The sequence below is a fragment of the Leucoraja erinacea genome, chromosome 20, assembly GCF_028641065.1.
Source record: "Leucoraja erinacea ecotype New England chromosome 20, Leri_hhj_1, whole genome shotgun sequence".
Classification (NCBI taxonomy): domain Eukaryota; kingdom Metazoa; phylum Chordata; class Chondrichthyes; order Rajiformes; family Rajidae; genus Leucoraja; species Leucoraja erinaceus.
Window position 1 is genome coordinate 3,860,463 of NC_073396.1, and position 26,013 is coordinate 3,886,475.

At 40.6% G+C, this 26,013-nt stretch overlaps 1 protein-coding gene across 1 annotated transcript in view; it reads left to right on the forward strand.

Annotated features, from left to right (window-relative positions):
- Positions 1-26,013, forward strand: part of sdk1a (sidekick cell adhesion molecule 1a) — a 513,213-nt gene that overhangs the window by 255,938 nt on the left and 231,262 nt on the right. Inside the window, 1 exon segment of the mRNA XM_055651028.1 lies at positions 4,530-4,663. Coding sequence (XP_055507003.1) covers positions 4,530-4,663 — 134 coding nt within the window.

Genomic DNA, 26,013 nt, shown 5'->3' on the forward strand with positions numbered 1-26,013 from the left:
GCGGGGTCTTGAATCTGAGTTGAAAGTTTCCCCTATTTTTAGTTTGCAATCTATATCACACTTCAGATTTTTCATTCCTGGACTTATATTGATTTTCTTGTATAGATTTATAAAAACCCACTGTAAAAAAAAAGATTAAATGGAATATCTGATTCAAATAAAACCTCTGATTGCCAAAGATTTTCTTGACAGCTCTCAATCTGTCTTGACTACACTTTACACTTAGACATCCTGAAAAGTTAATATCAATGGCTTGGCTATAGTCAATATTTTGCAATCAGACCGACAGAAGATTAAATCTAGCTGTGGTTTAAAATTTTCATTATAATATTTATACCATGGATGACGGTCTGTTATAAAAGTAAAACGTTATCAAGTAGGCATGAATTGATGTGCTGAAGAGGACAGAATGATTTTAGGGCACTAACGTTAAAGTAAAGACCATTAGAGACATAGTTGTATAAATACAAGTGCATAAGATCTATGTATATACTGGCAGATATGGATCATATTATGTATGAATAAAAGGAGTCTTACGCTCTATCTAGCTTATCATTCCATTGAAATCCAATGTGCTTATCTTAGTACGATGAATAATTCTGCATTTTTTTCATGCTACCCTAGAAATTCAATGGAAAGCATTTTTTAATGTCATGTGACGGAAATCCCAGTGTGAATTAATGACCATGTAAGCGTTGTTTTGTGTTACCGGAGATTTGACCAAACATTCCCATAATGATAATGACATTCTCTATTCAACCTTTCCTGTTACATCCAATGCCAATAGTCTGAAGAAGGGTCTCAACCCGAAATGTCACCCATTCCTTCTCTCCAGAGATGCTGCCTGTGCCACTGAGCTACTCCAGCATTTTGCGTCTATCTTTGCCAATAATTAATATTTGAACGTCATATTTTTTGTTCATGAGCTCATATGAGATCAAATTTACTGTGTTGAACAATAAATACAGTTGAAATATTGTGAACAGCTGAAGAGAGATTCACAGTTGTGGGGGGGGGAGGGTCCTTTGAAGGTAATAATTGATTGAAAAACATTTCAACTATTAACGTTAATCCCAATTGATATCAAATTCATTTTGGAGGTGGTGCTTTGCATAGATTAAAAAGATGCTGGGAGGTTCAGATTTGCTTTCCATTTAATAGGAACAAGAGTTCAATTTGGATCATGTTTGATAAATAGTAGGAACAGATCAAACTATGATACTGAATTCCAAGGAATCTAACATAAGGATCTCTAATTCTGAAATTGGTTTTATACATAGTTCCCCTATTTCAGGGCACCGTAATGTTTGGGACACAGCAATGTCATGTGAATGAAAGTAGTCATGTTTAGTATTTTGTTGCATATCCTTTGCATGCAATGACTGTTTGAAATCTGCAATTCATAGGCATCACCAGTTGCTGGGTGTCTTCTCTGGTGATGCTCTCCCTGGTCTGCATTGCAGCAATTCTTAACATGCTTGTTTTGGGGGCTAGTCCCCTTCAGTTTTCTCTTCAGCATATAAAAGGCATGCTCAATTGAGTTCAGTTCGGGTGATTGACTTGGCCACTTGAATTGACCATTTTTTAGCTTTGAAAAACTTCTTTGTTGCTTTAGCAGTATGTTTGGAATCATTGTCTTGCTGTAGAATGAACTGCTGGCCAATAGATTTTGAGGCATTTGTTTGAACAAGCAAATAAAATGTGTCTGTACACTTCAGAATTCATTATGCTACTACCATCAGCAGTTACATCATCAAACATGTGATTTTTTCAATTACAAATCTTAAATTGTGGAGTACAGAGGCAAATAAATAAATGATGGATCTTTGTCCCAATCATTATGGAGGGCACTGTATAAGACCTGTTCCTGTGCTGTTCTGTGTTCTAAATTCTGGAATTATGGTCCAAAAAGTATTTGAGGTGGTTCCTTGAGCTTGGATGGCGAGTATGCTCCAGTTTATTCGGAACATGGTTCATGTTTTGATACATATACAAGATACAAGACTACAATTAGATCAGTTGGGAGCTTAATTATACAGTGCATTCAGAAAGTATTCAGACCCCTTCACTTTTTCCACATTTTGTTACGTTACAGCCTTATTCTAAAATGGATTAAATTCATTTTTTTAATCATCAATCTACACTAATACCCCATTATGCATTAATACACTAATGCAAAGTAATTAAAAAGAAATAACTGAAATATCACATTTACATAAGTATTCAGACCCTTTACTATGACACTCAAAATTGAGCTTAGGTTCATCCTTTTTCTATTGATTATCTTTGAAATGTTTCTGCAACTTGATTGGAGTCCACCAGTGGTAGATTAAATTGATTGGACATGATTTGGAAAGGCACACACCTGTACATATAGGTTGTCAGTGCATGTCAGAGCAAAAACTAAGCCATAAAGACGAAGGAATTGTCCGTAGACCTCTGAGACACGATTGTGTTGAGACACAGATCTGGGGAAGGGTATAAAACAATTTCTGCAGCATTGCAGATCCCGAAGAGCACAGTGGTCTACGTATTCTTAAATGGAAGAACTATGGAACCACCAGGACTCTTCATAGAGTTGGCCGCCCGGCCAAACTGAGCAGAAACCCGATGGTCACTCTGACAGAGCTCCAGAGTTCCTCTCTGGAGATGGGAGAACCTTCCAGAAGGACAACTATATCTGCAGCACTCCACCAATCAGGCCTTTGTGGTAGAGTGGCCAGACAGAAGTCACTCCTCAGTAAAAGGCACATGACAGCTCACTTGGAGTTTGCCAAAAGGCAAGAGAAACAAGATTCTCTGGTCTGATGAAACCAAGATTGAACTCTTTGGCCCAAATGGCAAGCGTCACGTCTGGAGGAAACAAGGCATCGCTCATCACCTGGCCAATACCATACCTACGGTGAAGCATGGTGGTGGCAGCATCATGCTGTGAGTATGTTTTTCAGCTGCAGGAACTGGGAGACTAGTCAGGATCGAGGGAAAGATGAACGGAGCAAAGTAGAAACATAGAAACATAGAAATTAGGTGCAGGAGTAGGCCATTCGGCCCTTCGAGCCTGCACCGTCTGTACAGAGAGATCCTTGATGAAAACCTGCTCTAGAGCGTTCTGGACCTCAGACTGGGGTGGAAGTTTTCAACAGGACAACGACCCTAAGCACACAGCCAAGACAACGCAGGAGTGGCTTCATGACAAGTCTGTGAATGTCCTTGAGTGGCCCAGCCAGAGCCTGGACTTGAACCCGAGGGACCTGAAAATAGCTGTGCATTGATGCTCGCCATCCAACCTGACAGAGCTTTAGAGGATCTGCAGAGAAGAATGGGAGAAATTACCCAAATACAGGTGTGCCAAGCTTGTAGCGTCATACCCAAGAAGACTTGAGGCTGTAATCGCTGCCAAAGGTGCCTCAACAAGTACTGAGTAAAGGGTCTGAATACTTATGTAAATGTGATATTTCAGTTATTTCTTTTTAATTACTTTGCAAAAATTTCTAATCACCTGTTTTCGCTTTTTTATTTTAGGGTATTGTGTGTAGATTGATGATAAAAATTGAATTTTAATGAATCCATTTTAGAAAAATGCTGTAACGTAACAAAATGTGGTAAAAGTGAAGGGGTCTGAATACTTTCCGTATGTACTGTACGCTGTACAACTCTAACTATATACCTGAAGGAACTGGATGGATGTAACACACACCAACCCATGCAAGGTTTGTGCGGGATGTGGACGTATGTTATTCTTCAGGCATGAATGCTGCCAGCTAAGTCCTCTTGACAATCGGTAGCTCTCATGTCTGTGCAAGATTGATACATGCATTGATTACAACATAATCTAAGCTGCCACTCCAATGACGCAATGCTGCGTTGGTGAAAGTCCTGTCTCTTGGGTGAGAATTGAAACCGTAGAGTCTTCCATCTATTTTGCTGGGTCTCTTGCCAATGTCCAAACAAAACAGTATTCACCTGCGGTTCTGACGATCGTCTCCTTCCGTCAGAAAACACAGTTGGATTCAAGATTTATTGCAATGGTGCAGCATGGTTAGATTTTTCTTCACAATAATGAAAGTCAAGAAATTTTTCTTTTCTAACTGGTGTTTGGGGCATCATTTCCTACCAGCTAATGGAACTGTGTTTGAAAATTCAAAAAAGAATTCATTAAGATCGGCATGATAATAATGGTCAGGAAGAGCAAAGATAAAAAATACCAACCAGAGTGCAGAATATAAGTGTTACAGAGTTATAGCATAATAGTTACAGAGAGAAAATGACCTGAAGAAGGTTCTTAACTAGAAATGTCGCCTGACCATTCCCTCCACAGATGTTGCCTGACCCACTGAGCATTTTGTGTTTTGCATATCTTCAGTGATTATTTGGTTAAAAGGGAGAGGACGTTCAGATGGAGTTTTTTTTCTCTGCTTTTTCCCAGAAAACAAAAGATCAATCCAGGGGAATCTTAATTGACTTATCTTTTAGAAATCATTTCATCGATGTAAAATTGATAACGCTAATATTTTTATATTTTTCAACAGTGCAATAACACTTGACAATCATCTGGTACTGCTTTCGGTGGCTGGAGCAGACGCAGGAAGATATTATGTACAAGCAGTCAATGAAAAGAATGGGGAAAACAAGACAAGTGCATTTATCTTCCTGGCAATTTTAAGTAAGTGTAAAAATAATAAGTGGCTTGTACTTTTATTTATCAATAGTAGAAATAGTCCGGGATGATAAGAAGAGGTGAGGATGTTGGGTGAGGCAGGATCTGTGGAGGGGAATGGACAAAAGACGTTCAAGATCTGGTCCCTGCTACAGGCTAACGGGTCCCGACCCGAAACATCGTCTATCCATTCCCTCCACTGATGCTGCCTAATCCTGCTGAGTGCTTCCAGCATTTGTGTTTTACTTATGACCCAGCATCTGCAGTTTCTTGTGTCTCCAGGTGATCTCTGCTTGTGTAAAAGATGCTATTGAAACATTGGCTTAAGTTTTGACCACAATCCATCATAGCAGAGTTAATTTACAAGATTTTCAAAACAGTGATTGAACCTTCCCTTGGTTTTAAGGGAAGTAGATCAAAATGAGGTGCCACATACAGTTTTAGGAAACTATTGAGACAATGGAGAATAGTCATGTCAATATTAAACTGCAGGTTTCCAGAATTTGGAAAATATAATGTGTTGAAGGTAGGTGTAAAGGGCTGAACATTTGAGGTAAGTGCCTTTGACGCAATGCTTTAAAGGAACACTGTAAATGAAGTGCTTGCATCATTGTGTTTATTGTTAACACCAGTGTAATCAGCAAGTATGCAATGTATACTGTTTTTCTTTTTAATTGCTGACTGATGACTGCATACTTATTGGCTTGTATTTTAGCCTGGAGGCAAGTTGTTTGTGGGAACGTTGTTGTGAGCTCAGGAAACTCCTAAGAACAGAGTTCCCAGGTGCCTGAAAAAATGTAATTGCAGAACCTCTTGAAGTGACTGGTAGCCCGAGGGCAGGAGGGCTTCAGTGTGGAATGATTGCTTCAGAAAGCATTCAGGAAGAGGTAGGAGTCGGTAAGGTTGTGGGTCATGGAAGAATTGGGTGTGAACCAAACCCCTGGTAGGTGGTCCCAAGTGTTGTAGGAAGTTTGGAGTGTTTGGGACAGGACCAGGGACAGGAATAGGGAGACAGGATGTGTCCTGCAGTGAGTGCCCAATGAGTAAGGAGGGTCATGAAATGTTGGGAAGTATCCTAATTGGGAAAACGTACAGTGGTTTCAAAATCTGATTGGTATTGATTTATTATTGTCATGTATTGATTTATTATTATACTTGCTACGAGCTACAATGGAAAACCTTTGCTGCCTATTCAATCATATTATACTATACGTGAGTATGATCAGATACAACAGGTAGTGCAAAGAGAACAATGCCAGAGTGCAGAATATAAGTGCTGCAGCATTATAGCATAACAGTTACATTATAGTTACAAAGAAAAAAGGTGCCTGAAGAAGGGTCCCAATCGAAGAGACACCAGTCCATTCCCTTCACAGATGCTGCCTGACCCGCTGAGTTCCTCCAGCATTTTTTTGTATTTTGCTTACCTTCAGCGAATATTTGGTTAAAATGGAGTATGAAGTACTCCAAATTCAGATGGAGTTTCTTTTTTCATCTTTCTCTGAGAAAACAAAAGATTAACCCATCCAATCTTAAACAGTGTATCTTTTAAAAATTATATTATCCAATTTTTTGCTTGGCATAAAGGTGGGTCTGTATTGCAACTGGACTGCCCTGATAATTTTACTATTGGGCATCACAGCTGAATAGCTTCGAAAAATGCAGTTAGATTTGTTTTTGTTCCATGTTCATCTTGGGCTCAAGTGTTGATGCATTTTTAAGCCTCAACGCAACTCACTGAACTGATTGGAGCTATGGGGATGTTCAGTGAACAGATGAAAATGATGGTTAGGGAAGGGCAAATTCGTACATTGAGTCCATGAGACTGTTCTTGCAATCAAATGTCATGACCCCGTAATGGCCCCCATCAACCAGCAGTCATGTAATCCCTCTTGAGAGAAGCAAAAAGCATTGAAAAAAAAATCGGACCATTTCAGTGAAAATAATATAATGTGTGATATTTCCCCTTTGACCTCAAAGGCATTATAATGAGCTCTAGTAGTTCTCAATTTCATTTCACTCAATATCAGTCAATATCTGCGGTTGAAAGAAACTCACTCCTTTCCCTTTTGAAGACTGTATTCATGCTATGTGAGCTGGCAGATTGAACCACTGCAAAAAGTAAATATTCCTGGCTGGCATGAAAACTATAATTCAATGCTAATTCAATTTATTTGCTTTGTCCTGCAACTTAATGCCCAGTGGACAAACACCGTGCTATTATTTTTCCATTTTCTTCTCTGTGATTGGACAAATTGCTTGATTGGTTGACGTCATGTGTACAAAATGTAAGTAATCATGGCATGAGTCTATGTGTTTGCAGGTTTCAAATGTGGATTCTAAGACAGGCAAACTTAATCGTGAACCATAATCTGGTTTGTTTTGGGAAATCCAGTCAATTTGTTTAAATTAATTGCTCTCATTAAAACCACCATGCACAATTCTATCGACATTCAATCATTAAGAATGGCATATTTAGATTAAATATGTGCCTTACTTTCACAATCACATTGCTCTTTGATGAAAATTATAATGTTTAAATAGGTTTGCAGTCGGCATCAGTGCGATTGTAAATCTCATTTCTATTTTATTCTACTTATATGACTTGTATGGGCTACCTTAGTTTAGTTTATTATTGCCACGTGTACTGAGGTACAGTGAAAAGCTTTTGTTGCGTGCTATCCAGTCAAAGAAAAGACTATGGATAGTCTTTAGATTACAATCAAGCTGTCCACTGTGAACAGATAAAGGATAAAGGGTACAGCATTTAGTGCAAGATAAAGTGCGATTAAAGATAGTTCAAAGGTCTCCAATGAGGAAGGTGGGAGGTCAGGATTACACTCTAGCTGGTGAGAACATGGTTCAGTTGCCTGATAACAGCTAGGAAGAAATTGTTCCTGAACCTGGAGGATTCTGTTTTCAAACTTCTGTAACTCTTGCCTGATAGGAGAGACCAATCCTTGATTATGCTGGTGGCCTTGCCAAGGAAGCGTGAAATGTAGATGGAAGGGGAGGTTGGTGTGAATGATGTTCTGGGCTAAGTCCACAACTCTGCAATTTCTTGTGGTCTTGTTTGGAGCTGTTCCCAAACTATACCGTGATGCATCCCGATAAAATGCTTTCGCAGGCACATCTGAAGAAGTTGCTGGGTTGTTGGGAACATACCGAACTTCCTAAGCCTTTCAGGAAGTAGGTGTGCTTTCTTGGCCATAGCTTCAATGTGGCTGGTGCAGGACAAATTGTGGTGAATATTTATTCCTAAAATCTTGAACTTTTCAACCATTTCTGCTTCAGTGCCATCAATGTATATTGGGATGTAGTGCTTCGCTTTCAGAAGTCGTTATTGTTGTTATTTAGTTATAATCTTATGATTTTCCTCTACAAAAATCACAACATTAACCCATTAGCTTTAAAAATACTAAAATTGAAAGTGTGCTAGAATAAATTTGAAGCAGTTTTTGTTACTTTAGTTTTTTTCTTTGATAATTGACATTGTATTTTTCTTGCTGGACAACTAGTATTGCAACTGGACCAATGGGTACCATACCTCAGTAACTTTGAAGGATGCAATTAGATTCATTTTTTTCCTTCCATTTTCATCTTGGTCACAATGCATTGAGGTGTTTTAAAACCCCAGCAAGACAACTGCTGTAAGTCAACGTTTTTGTAAATTGAAGCGTCTACCTCTCATTTCTTACTGATTTCCTTGTTATCTTTGGGAGAACTGAATAGGAACCATTAAAATGGTTACCATTTCAAAGAAAAATGCATTATTTCTTTCTTGGAAGAGATATGAAATGTTCAGTTCCCTGTTTAGTTGATGGGTTGTTTTAATATATTAAATTATGGATATTTGTAGGTATGAATGTTTTTTAAATATTCATTTATAAACCATTCAGTCATTAATTTTACATTGATTAATTCATCCGACAAGCTGTGAATTTAGTATTTGTGGCTTAGCCTATTATTCTCAATATGCTGCGGAGCCGTACGTTGTCACTTTCAAGTCTTAACTTCCAAAATGCCTGGCTTTAATAAACAGAAAGACGTTCTGTTATGACTGTGCAATGTTTAATTTGGGATATTTGCAATTGAATTTAGAATGGGATGACTTAATATTTAAGACATTGGAAAGAAATATTTTGGATTTGACTGCTGCTGATTATGGATATATTCTGCAAAATGATTGCTGCAAGGGAAAGATAGTAAGTTTTTTACTAATGCACTATTCAATAAAATAAGCAGATGCTGAGATGGAAGGTCTGTCTGAAAACATATTGTAATATAAATATTTTATAATATTTTGTAACGTGTAGCAAGTAATAGGGATCAAAGGGGAGCTCTCTGGTGATCTGGTGCTAATTATCAGCGACCTGATGAGTAAACTGATAGCTACTTTGCTATGCAGATTATTAATGATTTGAAGGAAATCGTTTGAATTTGGATGACTGCAAATTAGTCAATCAGAATGGCAGTGATAGAAATAGATCCTGGATGCTTGCAGTTAATGAACATAATGCACGTGACTGTACACTTTACTCCATTGACTTCAAACATATCAAATTTCTGAAGCAGAAATCATACAGTTGCAGCTATATACATACAATTAAAGCAGATACAACAATGGCATGTAAGAGGCTTTTAGGTATGCATATGAAAATGCAAAGAATAGAGGGACATGGATCATGTACAGGCAGGTGGGATCATGTTCAGTACAAACATTGTGGGACAAAGGGCCATTCTTGTGCTGTACTGTTCTATGTTCTATCTACCCTTGTAAGTTTTAATGCAATTGTTGCATCAGCCATTGTTGAAATGGCAGTGTACCTACAGCTACCCTGATTAAATATGAGACTTAATTAACCTATTGTCTTTTAGACATTTTGGAGATCTTAAATTTCTTTACAGATAATGGAGTGCATTTTGAAATATGCTATTATGTTAGACATTCGTAGATTCATAAGATTAACATCTTATACTGTAACAGGGTCAAACATAAGGCAGAGAGAGATAGATTTTTGATTTGTACAGGTTTCAGAGGTTATGGGGAAAAGGCAGGAGAATGGGGTTAGGGGAGAGATCGATCAGTCATGATTGAATGGAGGAGTAGACTTGATGGGCCGAATGGCCTAATTTTACTCCCATTCCTTATGACATTATGAACATAGTGCTGGAGGAATTCAGCAGTCAGGCAGCACAGGAGAGAGAATGTACAGGCAATGCATCGAGTTTGAACCCTTCTTCAGACTGCTTCTGAAATGTCCCGATCTGAAGCATCGTCTGTCCATTCCCTCTTCAGCTGCTGCATGACCTGCTGAGTTCCTCCAACACTTTGTTTTGCTCAAGATTCCAGCATCTGCAGTTCCTTGCGCCTCAACTTATACCGGGGTCATTAGCTCGTGGCACTTCCTTCCTCCTATTCTGCAGCATTCAAAATTTCTTAATCAGTTTTCACAGTTCACTCGATACATTTTGGCATTCTAGCACTCCAGTCCAGAGAGTGTCAATTGGTTTCAACTTCATGCTTTGCTGAAAACAGCAAGATTTTGTTACGTCTGAAAAAAAATATTACAGTGCATTTAACCATGAGTTAACCATGGTAGGTTGGTTTTGAATGCCTAGCTCTTTCCACTCCAGTAATAAAGCAGAAAGTGCAAGGGCAAGTCAAACAGCTTCTGTGGAGAGAGATTAATGTCTCAGACCTTTGTTTAGAACAGGATAAAGTTAGGAAGCAAGCATATTTAAGTTACAGAGAAGGGGAAGAGGGGGAGATAGCAGAGGGAATGAGATTTCTCTTAGTAAAATACATTGCTGGAAATTCCCAGCATGTCAAGTTGCATTTCTGAAAAGAATAAAACTGAATTATCTTTACATGTTAATGACTGTTCAAAGGAATTGTCTAGCGTTGTTACAAACCGAAAAGGCTTGATAATTTGGAATTGTTGAATTCATGATTTAGTCCTAAAGGCAGTTCTTAGATTAGATTAGATTAGATTAGATTCGTTTATTGTCATTCAGACCTTTCGGTCTGAACGAAATTCTGTTTCCCTGCAGTCATACATATAATTAAAAAAATGACAAAAACACACAATCAACACAAATTTAACATCCACCACAGTGAGTTCACCAAACACCTCCTCACTGTGGTGGAAGGCAAAATCTTAAAGTCTCTGGCTCTTCCCTCTTTGTTCTCCCTCTGCGCCGAGGCGACGGTTCAAACTCCGCGGGTGGTCGCTGCCTCGCCACAGCTCAGAGGCCGAGTCAGGTCTCCGCTGCCGCCGCCTCCGCCACAGCCTCGGGGCCGAGTCAGGTCTCCGCCGCGCTGCCGCCGCCGCCACCGCCACAGCTTCGGTGCCGGGTCTCCGCTGCTGCTGCCGCTGCTGCTGCCGCCATGGCTCCAGGGCCGAGTCCGGTCTCCGCCGCCGCTGCCGCCGCTACAGCTCCGTTACCGCCAGCTCCGCCATTAGGCCTCGGCGCAGACGGAGACGGGGGATACGACCGAAGAAAAAGTCGCATCCCCCGAAGGAAGAGGCCAAAGCATTGTTTCTCCCACCCCACCCACATACATACACAACTTAATAAAACAAAATTAACTAAAACATGGCAAAGAACAAAACGAAAGAAAAAAAAAACAGATGGACTGCAGGTGGGCCGCAGCTGTTAAGCCAGCGCCGCCATCTTGAAAATATGGATCTTCAAACTTATGTTGTCTTTCACAAGTTTGGTGATACTAAAGTAGATACTAAAGTTTTTTACAGTGTACAAAGAGGACAAAGACATGGAGGTCTAATGGCTCTTTCTCACGGTGCGACCTGAAGCAAGACTTAACAAGATTTAACATCGTGGGAACCTCCTGCGATAACAGTACGGCATTCGTGGACCACCGAGGACCTCCGTGGCGCTAACGGCAGGTAGTCGTGTAACTTGTTAAGGTCGGGAGAAAATTCAAACATTTTTGAATTTCTCCAAGAGTGACTTGAGCAGCGTTGCAACATTGTATGAACGCAGATGCCAGTGCGATATCCGTAATGACTCTTGCCGGTACCGTGGGAACTCCTGCGAACGGCAATGAGCAGATGACCAAGTTCCAGATGGCTTGCACCATGGCAGACGTCTTCAGACTCCCCAATGCCCACCTGCGCCCGGTAAGTGTGTGTGGGTTGGGGGGGGGGGGGGCAGACTAGAGTGGCTGAGTGGCCTCTGGCATCCTGCTTCCAACGCTCTGATACCTGGAACTGAAAAGAATTTGGACATAGAACTCAAGACACATAAAAACATAAATTACATAAAACATTTAAAAAAGCCAATGCCAAAAAATGTTCAAAGGCGTACATCTGCTTCTCGATGGCCTCCTTTCAGCCGGTGTTGTGCTCAACCGATATTACCGTTCGCAGGAGTTCCCACGGTACCGGCAAGAGACAAAACGAAGGAGATGGTTGTCGACTTCAGGAGGGCGCAGCCAAAGCATACACCCCTCAACATCAGTGGCACTGCAGTGGAGAGAGTGGAGTGCATAAAGTTCCTCAGTGTGCAAATTACAGACAGCCTCACCTGGTCCAGGAACACCACTGGGACCGTCAAACGGGCCCATCAGCGACTGCACTTCCTGAGGAAACTAAAACAGGCCTCACTCTCCACCAACATCCTCAGGACTTTCTACAGGGGTATGGTGGAGTCTGTACTCACGTACTGCATAAATACGTGGTACTCCACCTGCAACTGCTCGGACAGGAAGGCTCTGCAGAGGGTAATGAGGGGAGCAGAGAGGATCATTGGCGTCTCCCTACCCTCGGTACAAGAACTGTTCCAGAGCCGCTGTCTGAAAAAAGCTCAGAGAATTGCTAAGGACAAACTGCACCCCCTCCACATACACCTGGATCTCCTGCCATCAGGCAAGAGATATCCAAGCATCAAAGCCCGGACTACAATACTGCTAAACAGCTTCCTACCACAGGCTGTGAGGCTGCTAAACAGTCCCTCTGTACTCACAGTCACTTGATTCTGCGGCTGGCACGGACACTTTAATAACTGGCACTGGCCACTTTAATAACTGGCACTGGCCACTCAAATCTGCTGCCCCGGACATTTTTATGATTGGTTTATTGTATTTTAACGTTGTGTTTTACATGCTTTTAACTATTTATTTATACTGTTCCATCAGGGACTGGATTGTTTTTAGTGTTATTATGTGTGAAATGTTTTAAATTTCATGTGCGATGCTCCACTATTCCCTGGGAAACGTCTTTTCATTTTGCACTGTACAACTGTTGCTTGCAAGATGACAATAAAGGTTGATTGATTGGTTTCAGTCCTATTCAAGCCCTCTCCCTTAATACTTTTTTCTCATCTTTCTCTCCAATTTAAAATAAATGAGGATTTTAGACGTGAAATGCAATCAAGCCATACATATTACAACAGGTAGTGCATTGAGAAAAATACCAGAGCACAGAATATAGTTTGATTCTCAGAAATATCCATGCAGATATTACAGACATTGCAATGACAGCCTAAGTATCTGATATTTCTACTGATGAACAGTATGTCTTATGTAAGATCATTCATACCATTACAAAATATTTTGTATTCCAACACTGACAGTCTATCACCTTTCTTGAAATGTTAGAAATATATTTGTATATTATCAAAGCAATTAATCTTCCTTATTGTGCCACACAGTAACAAAACATTGAAAAATGATACGCATTTTTCAAAAATAAGAATTTTCGGGATAGAGTGCGGAATACTAATCTTGTCATAATAAATGTGACAAGATGAAGAATTGGTGTTCCAGTCATTTGAAAGTTTAGAAAAATAGACAATACTCATTTAAATTACTGGTCAGGTACAAAAGACTGGATGCATGCAATAAATTCTTCCCAATATCCTGGAGCATTAATGTCTTCATTGTTTATTATATGAAGAAAAATGTATGTGAGATGATTAATTTGCAGTGAAAATTGCTCTGTGCACTTTCCCCATGAACAAGTTAATTGAGAAACCAAGTTTCTTTTAATGTGGGATTAACTTTTAATTACTTACCTGGTTGCTTATCTCATTGCAGACTTGACTCCCATTTGAGTAAGTGGTCCTGTTGGATGGAACACTTGCTTTCTGTCCCTAAGCATTTGTCACGTTATTTCTCCATTCCATTCTCACTCTGACCTCTCTTATGTTGGTCTCCAATAAAACTCGGCGTAAGCTGGAGCTCGGCATATTTCAGACCTGCGGTATGGAAAGATCGATACTGTTTTTCAGAGCCAAAGATCGGATGAAAGCGATACGCATAACTGGCTCAGGAGTGGGAACTGTTGGAGATTGGGTGCTTCCATCAATAACCTTGGTTGTCATTGGATCAAAGGGGCAGGGGGAGAGCGGTAGGATTGGGACAGTCAGGTGGAACCTCAGGACACTTTGTGGATTGATCGGCTGGAAAGGCAAGGAGATCACGTGGTTGAGTCCACACATTGAGTTGGGGGGAGAAGTTTGGGAGGATTACGATGGTGCAGCAGTAGAATAGGTGCCTTACAGCGCCAGAGATCCGGGTTCGATCCTGACTGCGGGTGCTTGTCTATACTGAGTTGGAACATTCTCTCCATGACCGTGTGAGATTTCTCCCACACTCCAAAGACGTAGAGGTTTGTAAGCTAATTGGCTTACAATTATGGTATAATTGTGCATTGTCCCCGGTGTGTGTTGGATAGTGTAAGTGTACGGGGGTCGCTGGTCGGCACGGACTTGGTGGGCCGAAGGGCCTGTTTCTGCGCTGTATCTCTAATCTAAACAAGGATGGATTGGGTTTAAGGATCGGACCTATGCTATTATGGGGCAGGGGATGAAGGTCGGGTGGGCAATATGGTTGGGACTCAACAGTAAGGATTTATTTCCAGTGGCTGAAGTTACCATCTGAAATAGTACACTGCAGTGTGAGAGCCTATTTGTTAGGGAAGTGCCCGAGCTTAGACAGTCGTGTCCCCACCACATTCCAGGAACAATGTTGAGCAAGGTATTTACATCATTTCTGGGCACAAGGGTGACTCGTACCAGGAAATGCCCATTACAATCTGCAGAGATGCAGGCTGATCTGGAAGTGGTTGTTATCACATCCCAATCTGAAGAAAGAATGATTTTCAATTGCAGACCACTGGAAAAAAAAGCAGCATTAAGCAATTGAATTTCTAGTTCATGATCTCTTTTCAAATGATTTGAAGTGGTTACTGAAACATATTAACTGAGTTATTTCACTTAATTAATGTGATCAAAATAAGGATGAATGTTAGCTGAATGAATCACTCCAGTGTAAGTATCAGACAATTATTCTGGGAATAGTCTCTTTCTATGCAGCTGTCTTCTGAAGCAGCTGAGTCCATGGTAAGCATTTTTAACACGCAGTGTTTATGAGGTAACAATGTTTTTATAGAATAGGAAAAAGAAATGCCTTATAAAGTATATAAAACAGACTGAGATGCATGGAAAGAATGATGCTCGTTTAACAAATTTATTGCCAGTTTAATGGATAGTAAACAACTTAAAGTGCAAGAGGAACTCAGCGAGTCAGGCAACATTTGTTGAGGACATGGACAGACAACGTTTTGGGTCCGGACCCTTCTCCAGACTGACCCGACCCCGAAACGTCGTCTGTCCATTCCCTCCACAGAGGGTGCCTGACCCACTGAGTTCCTCTGGCATTCTGTTTTGCTCAAGATTCCAGCGTCTGCAGTTTCTTGCATCTCCATTTGACTTAAAGATATGTAAAATGTTTCTCACTGCAAAGTCATTGCTGACGGAGATTTGATGTAGACCAGCCACGTGTTCATCATGCACAAATCAGTGCACTTAAAGATAATCTTGTGCTGTGAAAGGTCAACAGTTGTTTGAACATTATACAATTAACCAGGGCTAATAGTCTTTACAACTTTGTACTGGACTGTTACTGAAAACAAAATAAGTTGCATTGTTTTACTATCAACATTTAGTACAACAGAAGATCAAGCAACGATGTTGAGAAGGTTGAGAAGGTCTTTATAACGACATTCCATATTGTAGAAATTCATCCTGCAACTTTTTTACTCGGGATGATGGGTAGAGGAACGAGATAGAGCATGCCTTGAAACCTCTCTCATGCCTTGAAACCTCTCATAAAGTCATTCTTTTTTCAGCATTGCTTTATTATTTGTGGCATTTCAGTGCTGGAGGTCAGACATCACCTAACTCTTGTCGTGTTCCTTGATGGCTCCTCGTTCACGCTTCCTCTCCCATCCAGCTCCATTCCCACCAATGCAGTGGACATCCCTGCAGGTATACACTCAGGCTAGCGGTCCCGTTATGGAGCCGATTGTTTTGTTTTTAAGCCCAGATTTGGCTTGGTGATCATATTTTGCTGAGAATGTTAGTGCTGGAAATTTAAGCAGGGTGGTTCAATATGGTATTGATGAAATTATATGACATATCTATGACCCTGTGAAACATGGCATTACACCTTGCAAGCTTTAAAACGGTTTAGGTGTCAAAATTTTAATCAGTTTCAACAATGTTTTAACCGAGCTGATGGATAACAATTTTATGAGTGTTAAGTTTTCCTAAGCCGATATCTCTTGACTGGCTTCTGGAGTTGACTAGGATGACAGTTTATTGATTTTCCAGTGAAGCAGTTACGACTGACATCACCAGTGCAGCTCCCAGTTGTGTATGGTGATGTGAAATGGCCTTAAAGAAGTGAAATATTAGATAGCCTGTGCTGAACGTTAATGAGAAAGGCAATGCTCTGCAAATGTTACACCATGATAAATTGCTGTGAGCTGCGCTTAATTGTAATAATAACTGACTGGTTCAGTGCCAGGAAAGAGCAACAAATCTTTTTTTTTTAAGTTCCAGTTAGACGCAAATCAGATATCGCAGCATTTGGCTTGTTCCATTTGGCTGTCGTCACCGTCAACCTTGTTTTAATTAAATGCATTATATTAGAACATGAATTGTGCCAATGACCATCTTGGATAACAACTAATAAAGATGCTATGCTCAAGCTTTTGAAGCTTGCATTTTAGCTATTTTCTCCAATGTTTGATTATGAAAATTTTTCTGGTTTGTAAATGATGGTGCATAAAAATTGTCTGAAATTTTACAAGCTTCACATTTTCTGTTTTTGGAAAAAACGGCAAAACAATGGTAAGATTGAGAGTTATATAAGGAACAATTAATACAAATTGATACACTATATTGCCAAGGTTCTGACAGGGCTTCTTGTAAGTGTATTTGTTTTTCTTCAGACCATAGAGTCATAGAGTTGCGCAGAGAAGAAATGGGATCTTTGGCCCACCACATCCATTACCATCTACTCTCATTCCATTTGTACACATTAGGTCCATTTCCTTCCATGCCGTGCCTATTTAAGTGTCTGTCCAAATGTGTTTTGAACATAATGATTATAGCTGACTCCACAATCTTCTCTTGCAGTAAGTTCCAGATATCAACCACTCTCTGTGTAAAATAAAAACGTTCTCATCAACTTATATGAAAATCATTGAAGAAAAATTACTTTTTATCTTGGTGTCATCTTTTATAAATAGATCGTTAACACATCCTGTAACCATATTCATTATTATATAATTAATCCAACTGACTACAAGAGAAAACCCTACTGTGAAGCAGGTTAGGGTGTGGCCAGAGATGATGGAGGGTGAATAAGACGAAATGAGCAGCTCCTGCGCAGTTGGGGGCTATGGGTGAGTGGTGGAATATCGTGTTGGGAGAACGGGTAGCGTTGGGAAAACGGCTGAGTTGTGGAATATTGTCTTGGAGAACGGGTTGCTTTGGGGGACCAGGCCTCCCGTGGGGGCAATGGGTCAGTGGTGGAATATTCTATTGGAGGACCAGGCCTCCCGTGTGACAGAGACCCAACGGGTCCCATTTGGTCTAGTATATATTACTAAAACTCTCATCTTGTTTGTTTGTTTGTCTGCATGTGTGTGTGTGACTTCTTGACATGATAGCGCTACAATTTTTGGCCCACCTTACTCACCATTGTCCTGTGATGTGCTGTAGCAAGTTTTGTTCAGATTTATGTTATATTTTACAAGTTATTGACATTTTAAGGTGAGGGAGGGAATGGGGGAGGGGAGGAGGAGAGGTGAAGAGGAGGGAGGGTGAAGAGAGGGGGTGGGAGTGCTGGGGGATGAGGGGGAATTGATGTGGATAGGGGTAGGAAGAGAAATGGAGGAGGGGAGGGGGAAGAGGGAGGAATGAAGGGAGGGGGTGAGGGGAGGAAGCAGAGGAGGGTTGATGAAGGGTGGGGAGAAGGAGGATAATGGAGGGGGGAATAGGGGATTGAAGAGGGTGACCTGCACCTGCGCAGTTGGGGGTTGCCGTGAAACGCGTCGCAACGGGGATCTCTGGTTTCACAACGGGAACCCCTCAGGCCGCACGTGCGCAGTTTGGTGAAATATTGTATTGGGGGAACGGGATCCAACGGGTCCGCACTTGGTCCAGTACACTTTCAATCTTGAGGCTATACTGTCAACACTATGTGTTTAAGAATGAACTGCAGATGCTGGAAAATCAAAGGTACACCAAAAAGCTGGAGAAACTCTCTGTCCTGGGTCTCCTCCATGGCCACAGCGAGCAGCACCGGAAATTGGAGGAACAGCACCTCATATTCCGCTTGGGGAGTCTGCATCCTGGGGTCATGAACATCGAATTCTCCCAATTTTGTTAGTCCTTGCTATCTCCTCCCCTTCCTCAGTCCCCCTGCTGTCTCCTCCCATCCCCCAGCCTTCGGTCTCCTCCTCATTTTCCCTTTCTTGTCGTCCCCCCCCCCCCCCCCCCCCCCCCCCCACCCCCGATCAGTCTGAAGAAGGGTTTTGGCCGGAAACGTTGCCTATTTCCTTCGCTCCATAGATGCTGCTGCACCCGCTGAGTTACTGTCAATACTATGCCCTGTTATGGTGCAATATTGGGAAAAGAACATAGAGGCGGTGCAGATGGCACAACAGAAGATTTACAAGGATTCTATAAGAATTGGTTTAAGTATGAGAATGGTAAAACAGCCTGCAACCGTTTTCACCAGATAAAAATGAGAGGTGACCTAAATGGAGGTGTTCAGAATCATGAAGGGTTTAAGATAGAGAAGTTGCTTCCACTTGTTTCACAAGTCCAAAACCAGGATCAAAAATGTGATCGATATTAATAACCCAAAAACAAAAGTATTGTTCCATATTCTTAGAACACAGAGTGGTACTGGATGGGAAAAACCAGAGATGAGCAGGAGGAAGAGTTGCACTTTTGAATACATTATTATTCATTTAGCTCAATTTATTTTGCTCACCACCAGGCAGTGGATTCGCTGCTCGTTCTTCCAGTTTTAATTAACAACCAAAAACTTTGAGATAAATTTGTGAATAATGTTAATTGAAATTATGTATCATCTGATAACTGAAAATAAATCCTATTTTCAGAAACATTTTGAAGAGTTTCTGAGCAATATTGTTAAGGGCATTAATTAGACATAATTAACACATGCAAATATATTTAGTTAGAAATGAAAACACGGAGCTGTATCTACAAAATACTTAAACTATTAGAAATAATATAATTGCTGCTTGGTCAACATCCCTGTGGAATATGGATTAATTAAATAAAAATGATGCTTGGACTTGAAATATTTTATAATTTGTATTGCGTCAGAGGATATTTCGATAAGCAAGCTGTTAAATTAAAATTGGATTTAATATCAGCCTTTCAACGAAATTTTCTCGGCAAAGTTAATACACATTGTTCCTCACCTCTGGGGCCCAGGTATAAATCAAGGTAGAAGACAAAGTTTTCCTCCCTACATCCACGTGCAGACTGTTTAACTTTGGCAGCTTTAGCTGGAATTTAGAGAGTAAATTGATGAAAATGTAAGGAAAATAAAATGGGATTAGTGTAAACAGCTGCTTGGTGGTCAACACTGACTCTGTGGGCTGAATGCCCTATTTCCGTGTTGTATGACTATGCCTTCAACAATATCAATGGAAAATGACTTTTAGGAAGAATATAATATATTCAAAATAAAGCAGTTCAGCTACTAAAATTTCATACCTATTAGGCTAATTCAGTCTGAAGAAGGGTGTCGACCCGAAATGTCACCCTTTTCTTCTCTCCAGAGATGCTGCCTGTCCCGCTGGGTTACTCCAGCATTTCGTGCCTAACATCAGGATAATTCAATCATTGAGTTTGCATGCAGAGACCCAAAAATACCAAAGGGTTTACTTATCTGGTAATCTAGTTCTTGTGGTGGTGATTGAAAATGTTCAGTAGCATAGTAGTCTACTTCCTTTCCTTTGACTAGAGGCAGAAGGGATTTAATATTTACCCGAGCTCACAGGCAGCACTTTAGTTGGACATCTCAGCTGCAAGGATAGCACCTTCAACCTTGCAGGATTTCATCAGCATTGCACTGAAATGTCAGTTTAGATTGGACATTCAATTGTCTGTGGTGCATATTGAACTTTTCTAATACAGAGGCAATAGTGTTACCAAAAGAGACAAGATGGCATTTGAAAGCAGATGGAAATTTAAATCACTATTCTCAGTTCATCCCTCTGGATGAAAAACTGACAGTACTAGTTTGCAATTCATCACAGGAGTTTCATGAGACATTCTCAAAAAGGTGTAATCCGGTTTTAAAGAGCAAAACCTAAATCTCCACGTTCCCTCAACCACTGTAAAGACAGACATATTCCTGATATATATTCGGACCTGCTATTCCCTTAATTCATTCATTTGAACAATAATGTCAATTTAAATTGCAAATTTAACAGAATAAAAATTTGCCAAGGCAAAAGCAAAGAAAAATTGAGCTATTATCTACCGATCCGTCAGCTGGAATTGGGAAGGCCATCTGCTAAGGCGATTTGAATAGAGAAAGAGCAGCAATGGCAGGTATTTCTGGGAACTATACAGAAGTTGCAGGATCAGTTCATTCCAAAGAGGAAGAAAGATTCCAAGGGGAGTAAGGGGCGACCGTGGCTGACAAGGGAAGTCAGGGACAGTATAAAAATAAAGGAGAAGAAGTATAACGTATCAAATATGAGCGGGAAGCCAGAGAATTGGGCAACTTTTACAGAGCAACAGAAGATAACTGAAAAGGCAAAACGGGGAGAAAAGATGAGGTACGAATGTAAGCCAGCCAAAAATATAAAGGAGGATAGTAAAAGCTTATTTAGGTATGTGAAGAGGAAAAAATCAGTTAAGACCAAAGTTGGACCCTTGAAGACTGAAAAGGGTGAATTTATTATGGGGAACAAGGAAATGGCAGACGAGTTGAACAGGTACTTTGGATCTGTCTTCACTTAGGAGGACACAACAATCTCCCTGATGTACTAGTGGCCAGAGGATCAAGGGTGCCGGAGGAACTGAAGGAAACTCACATTAGACAGGAAATGGTGTTGGGTAGACTGATAAGGACTGAAGGCAGATAAATCCCCTGAGCCTGATGGTCTGCATCCCAGGGTACTTAAGGAAGTGGCTCTAGAAATTGTAGACGCAATGGTGATCATTTTCCAATGTTCTATAGATTCAGAATCAGTTCCCATGGATTGGAGGGTAGCTAATGTTATCCCACGTTTTAAGAAAGAGAGAAAACAGAGAATTATAGACCAGTTAACCTGACATGGGTAGTGGGGAAGATGCTGGAGTCAATTATAAAAGATGAAACAGCAGCACATTTGGATAGCAGTAGCAGGATTGGTCCGAGTCAGCATGGATTTACAAAGGGGAAATCATGCTTGACTAATCTTTTGGAATTTTTTGAGGATGTAACGAGGAAAATGGACAAGGGTGAGCCAGTGGATGTAGTATACCTGGACTGTATTTGATAAGGTTCCACATGGGAGATTAGTGGGCAAAATTAGAGCACATGGTATTGGGGGTAGAGTGCTGACATGGGTAGAAAATTGGTTCACAGACAAGAAACAAAGACGAGGGATTAACGGGTCCCTTTCAGAATGGCAGGCAGTGACATATTTATTTGTAAGATCAAGAAATATTACTGAAGCTTACCCACAGATTAATATTGTGCCAAGAATACCAGTACAAGCAAGTTGAAACGTTGAAAGCAGAGATTACAAATCTTTGTGAAATTGTTAGAGTTGGCATCAGTCACGCCTCACTGAAGCAGGTTCTTCAACCCATCATGCCTGTGTCGACCATCTATCATTCATTCGCGTGAATCCAAGATTTTTTACTCTCCCTATATTCTAATTTACTCTCGCCAGATTTTACCAACTCACTTGCACACCAGGGGCAACTTACAGTGGCCAATTAACCTATCATCCTATGAGGAAGAATGTCAAACTATGCAGCAGGATGTAGATCAGCTATGGAAATGGGTGGAGAAATGACAGATGGATTTAATCCAAGCAAGTGTGAGGTGTTGACTTTGGGAGGATGAATGTAAGGGGAAAATAGTCAATTAATGGTAGCACCCTTAGCAGCATTGATGTACAGAGGAAACTTAGAGCCCAAGTCCATAACTCCCTGAAAATGGCAACACAAATAGTTAGAATAGGCATATGATATGCTAGCTTTCATTTATTGGGGCAGTCAGTATGTCAGGAAGTCATGATGCAGCTTTATAGGACTTTGGTTAGGCCGCATTACATAGAAACATAGAAAATAGGCGCAGGAGTAGGCCATTCGAGCCTGCACCGCCATTCAATATGATCATGGCTGATCATCCAACTCAGTATCCTGTACCTGCTTTCTCTCCATACCCCATGATCCCTTTAGCCACAAGGGCCACATCTAACTCCCTCTTAAATATAGCCAATGAACTGGCCTCAACTACCTTCTGTGGCAGAGAATTCCAGAGATTCACCACTCTCTGTGCATTTGGAGCATTGTGTACAGCCTGGTCGCTGCATTACCGGGCAGATGTGGAGGTTTACCAGAATGATAGACACAAAATGCTGGAGTAACTCAGCGTCGCAGAGATACACACAGATGTTTAAAGTGCCACTGAATTCCATTAAGATGATAAAACACACTAGTTCTTGTGTCTGGACGGGAGCTCCTAATCACCACACCTCCTCGCGTAACCAGCTAGGGGGGGGATGATGGTATAGAACGGCGAGCTATAGTCTATAAACAACTGCCTGACGTAAGTGTTTTTATTGTCCAAGTGGTCCAATGCGGAGTGGAGCCAGCGAGATCGCATCCTCCGTGGACCTGTTGTGGCGGTATGCGAACTGTAGCGGACCGAGGTTCTTGTCGAGGTGGGAGTTGTTATACCTCATAACCAGCCTCTCAAAGCACTTCATCACAACAGACATTAGTGCCACTGGTCGATAGTAATTGAGGCACGTCACCTTACTCTTCTTGGGCACCGGTATTATTGATGTCCTCTTAAAGCAGGTGGGAACCTCAGACCTCAGAAGTGAGTGGTTAAAAATGTTCGCAAAAACTCCAGCCAGTTGGTCTGCATAGGCGCTTTCCGAGGGTTCACCCCCCCTGAAGGATCTTCTGACATCGGCCTCTGTGAGTGTGACTGTAATACCATCAAAGTGAATGGGGGCTCGGGAAGGCACATCAGTGTTCTCCCTATCAAAGCGTGCGTAGAACGCATTGAGCTCGTCAGGGAGTGATGTTTTGCTGTTGTTTGAGCTGCCTCCTGATTTTGCCTTGTAGGAGGTGATGGCATTCAAGCCCTGCCACAGTTGCCGAACACCTGACTCATCCTCCAGCTTAGAGCAGAAGTTCCTTTTGGCCTTTTTGATGGCCTTTTCAAGATTGTATTTGGACTTCTTGTAGACCTCTGCATCACCAGACCTGAATGCCCGGGATGTGACCTTAAGCAGAATGCGGATCTCATGGTTCATCCAAAGTTTCTGGTTAGGAAACACTCGGAAGGTTTTTGTTGGAACACAGTCCTCCACACATTTCCTTATGAAGTCTGTAACGACTGCAGCGAATTCATTCAGGTCCGTTGCCGAGTCCTTGAACATTACCCAGTCTACAGACTCCAATAAAATGCTGCGTTTACCGAGTACTAGACTGTTAGTTTTCTCTTTAATTTCAGCCTTCGTCCAAGCTTAGGGGGGCACTTAAAAGTAGGATTGTCTTTAGGATGCATATTAATCTGAAGTTTTGTTCAATTTGTTCAGATAGATGTGAATGACCCATGTTACTACGCAAAGAACAGAATCCTGCTGCCTCTCTGCTTTCTAATCAGCACAGATTTCTCACCCAGTGTCATTAAAATGAGATTGACTGGTCACACATTCCATTTGTTTGTCAAGTAATTTTGCTGCGTACAAATAGGCTTTTGAATTAATTCAAAACTAATAAATTAAATATAAATAACTTGAAAATTTTTTGAGGTGTGGGACATTTTAAAATTAAATGCAATTTCTGTCGAGCACGTAATTTTGTGGTTCTTTCTGCCCTTACTGTGGATAACACATGGGATGAATTTTGAGTTCAGTGATTACATTATGAAGTATAATGCTGTAAAGAAGTGCATATTTTTTTTAAGCTGTGGAGGACATGAATTACTTGAATTAATGAGCTGACTGATCATGATCACTCAGTGACAAGGACAAAACGCTTTCTGGGGCTTTTCGAAAAACAACCGGCTAAAACTTGGGATTTGCATTTAGGGTTTTTTCTATTTGTTCAAAAGATTAACTGAGGATAGCATTCAGTAATAAAGATTAGTAAAATGAGTAATAATGTCTCAGATATTTTCATTTCCCCTACCACTTAATCTTTTTCTAAACAAGCTCCTACAATATGAACTATACATGTTAAAAATATTCACAAATCACAATTGTTTATTAACAGCTGTCTTAGCTCTAAGATCCTTTGCATATTATATTCTAGGGGTGGTGTTGGGGTATAATGTGGAGGAAGGGTCTGTCGATGCTGGTTTACACCAAAGATAGACACAAAATGCTGGAGTAGCGGGACAGGCAGCTTATTGGGATGGAAGGAATGGGTGATGTTTCGGGTCGAGACCCTTCTTCCCAGAAGGAATGGGTGACATCATAAAACATCAAACATCTTGAAATATCAATCATCGGGTTGAGAAGGAATGGGTGACGTTGGGATATAATGTCTGATTGTAGTTGGTGTAGAGCCAGTGGGGATATAGGGGAGCTGGTGGTTGCAAGAAGAGAGTGCTGTCTGATGGCAGACAAGGCAGATATGATTGCAGGTTTATTGGGAGGCTGGAAGAAACACCCTTTTGATATGATATATGTAAAAATTGATTTAGCTCTTCCCAACTCCTTACATTTGTGCTATGATCTGAAAACCCAGCCATGGTTAAATATGGAGTGATATCTAAAACAAAGGCACAGACTTGAAATAAATATTTAATTAACCACCCCATACTTTGTGAACAGATTGACCATCTGTCTTGCCACCATTAAAACCAAAATGTGTTGCAGTTTCAGCCTCTCGTCTTTTTAACTTTAACCTCTAAGCTGACCCTGCCCTGTCCAGCATCATTCTGGGAGACAAGTCTCCAGTCCCATAAAAGTAGTGTAGTGATTTATTGTAGTACCAATATGTTTTTTGTGCAATAGTTCTGATATAACATTTTGCAATGATCTCGCCCATTAAGTTTACAGTGTAATCACCTGTTTAGAATCAAAGAAACCTATTTTTTCTACCTATAAACTTGTTTGCCTGTCCAAAATCTATAATTGGACTGTTTCTAAATTTGTGGTTTGATGTCAAAAGGCCATGAGAACTCTACTTTGACAAAAACATTACGCTGTACACTGTCATTTAGAAACCCAACCATGCTATTTCAGAATATCTATGGATTCATTCAAATTCTCTCTATCTTGGTCCCTTTCTCAAAAGTGTTTGTTAACACTCATACACTGTTCCAATTACACCCTTTCTCCCTTCCCCAATCTCTCTCCATCTCTCACCCTTTTCCCTCTCACCCTGCTTCCAGCTTGACAAAAAACCTATTTATTCCCACTCTTTATCTTAGAGTAGCATGCAATTCACAATCATTTTTGTATCTATACAAAATACTCCAGTTTAAATAGGTGGGAAATGTTGATTGTTTCTGTTTTATTTGCTTCTGTTGCTTATTGGAAATAAGAAGATCCTATTACATTGCACTCTTCTCATTTGCACTCTTCTCATTTACTTGTTCATTCTCAAATTAACATTGCTATGTTTAAAAGAAGATGAGGTATGGTACAATGTAATTTTTTTATCGATAAGAATAAAATTTTAATCGCACATCAAATGTGCCACTGCACTTGCCCTTCTATTTAACTGGTCCTTAAAATGCCACCTAATTCTATTTTCGAACAATAGCAAATTGATTTTTTTTAATTGCTTGTGGTACTTATAGAAAC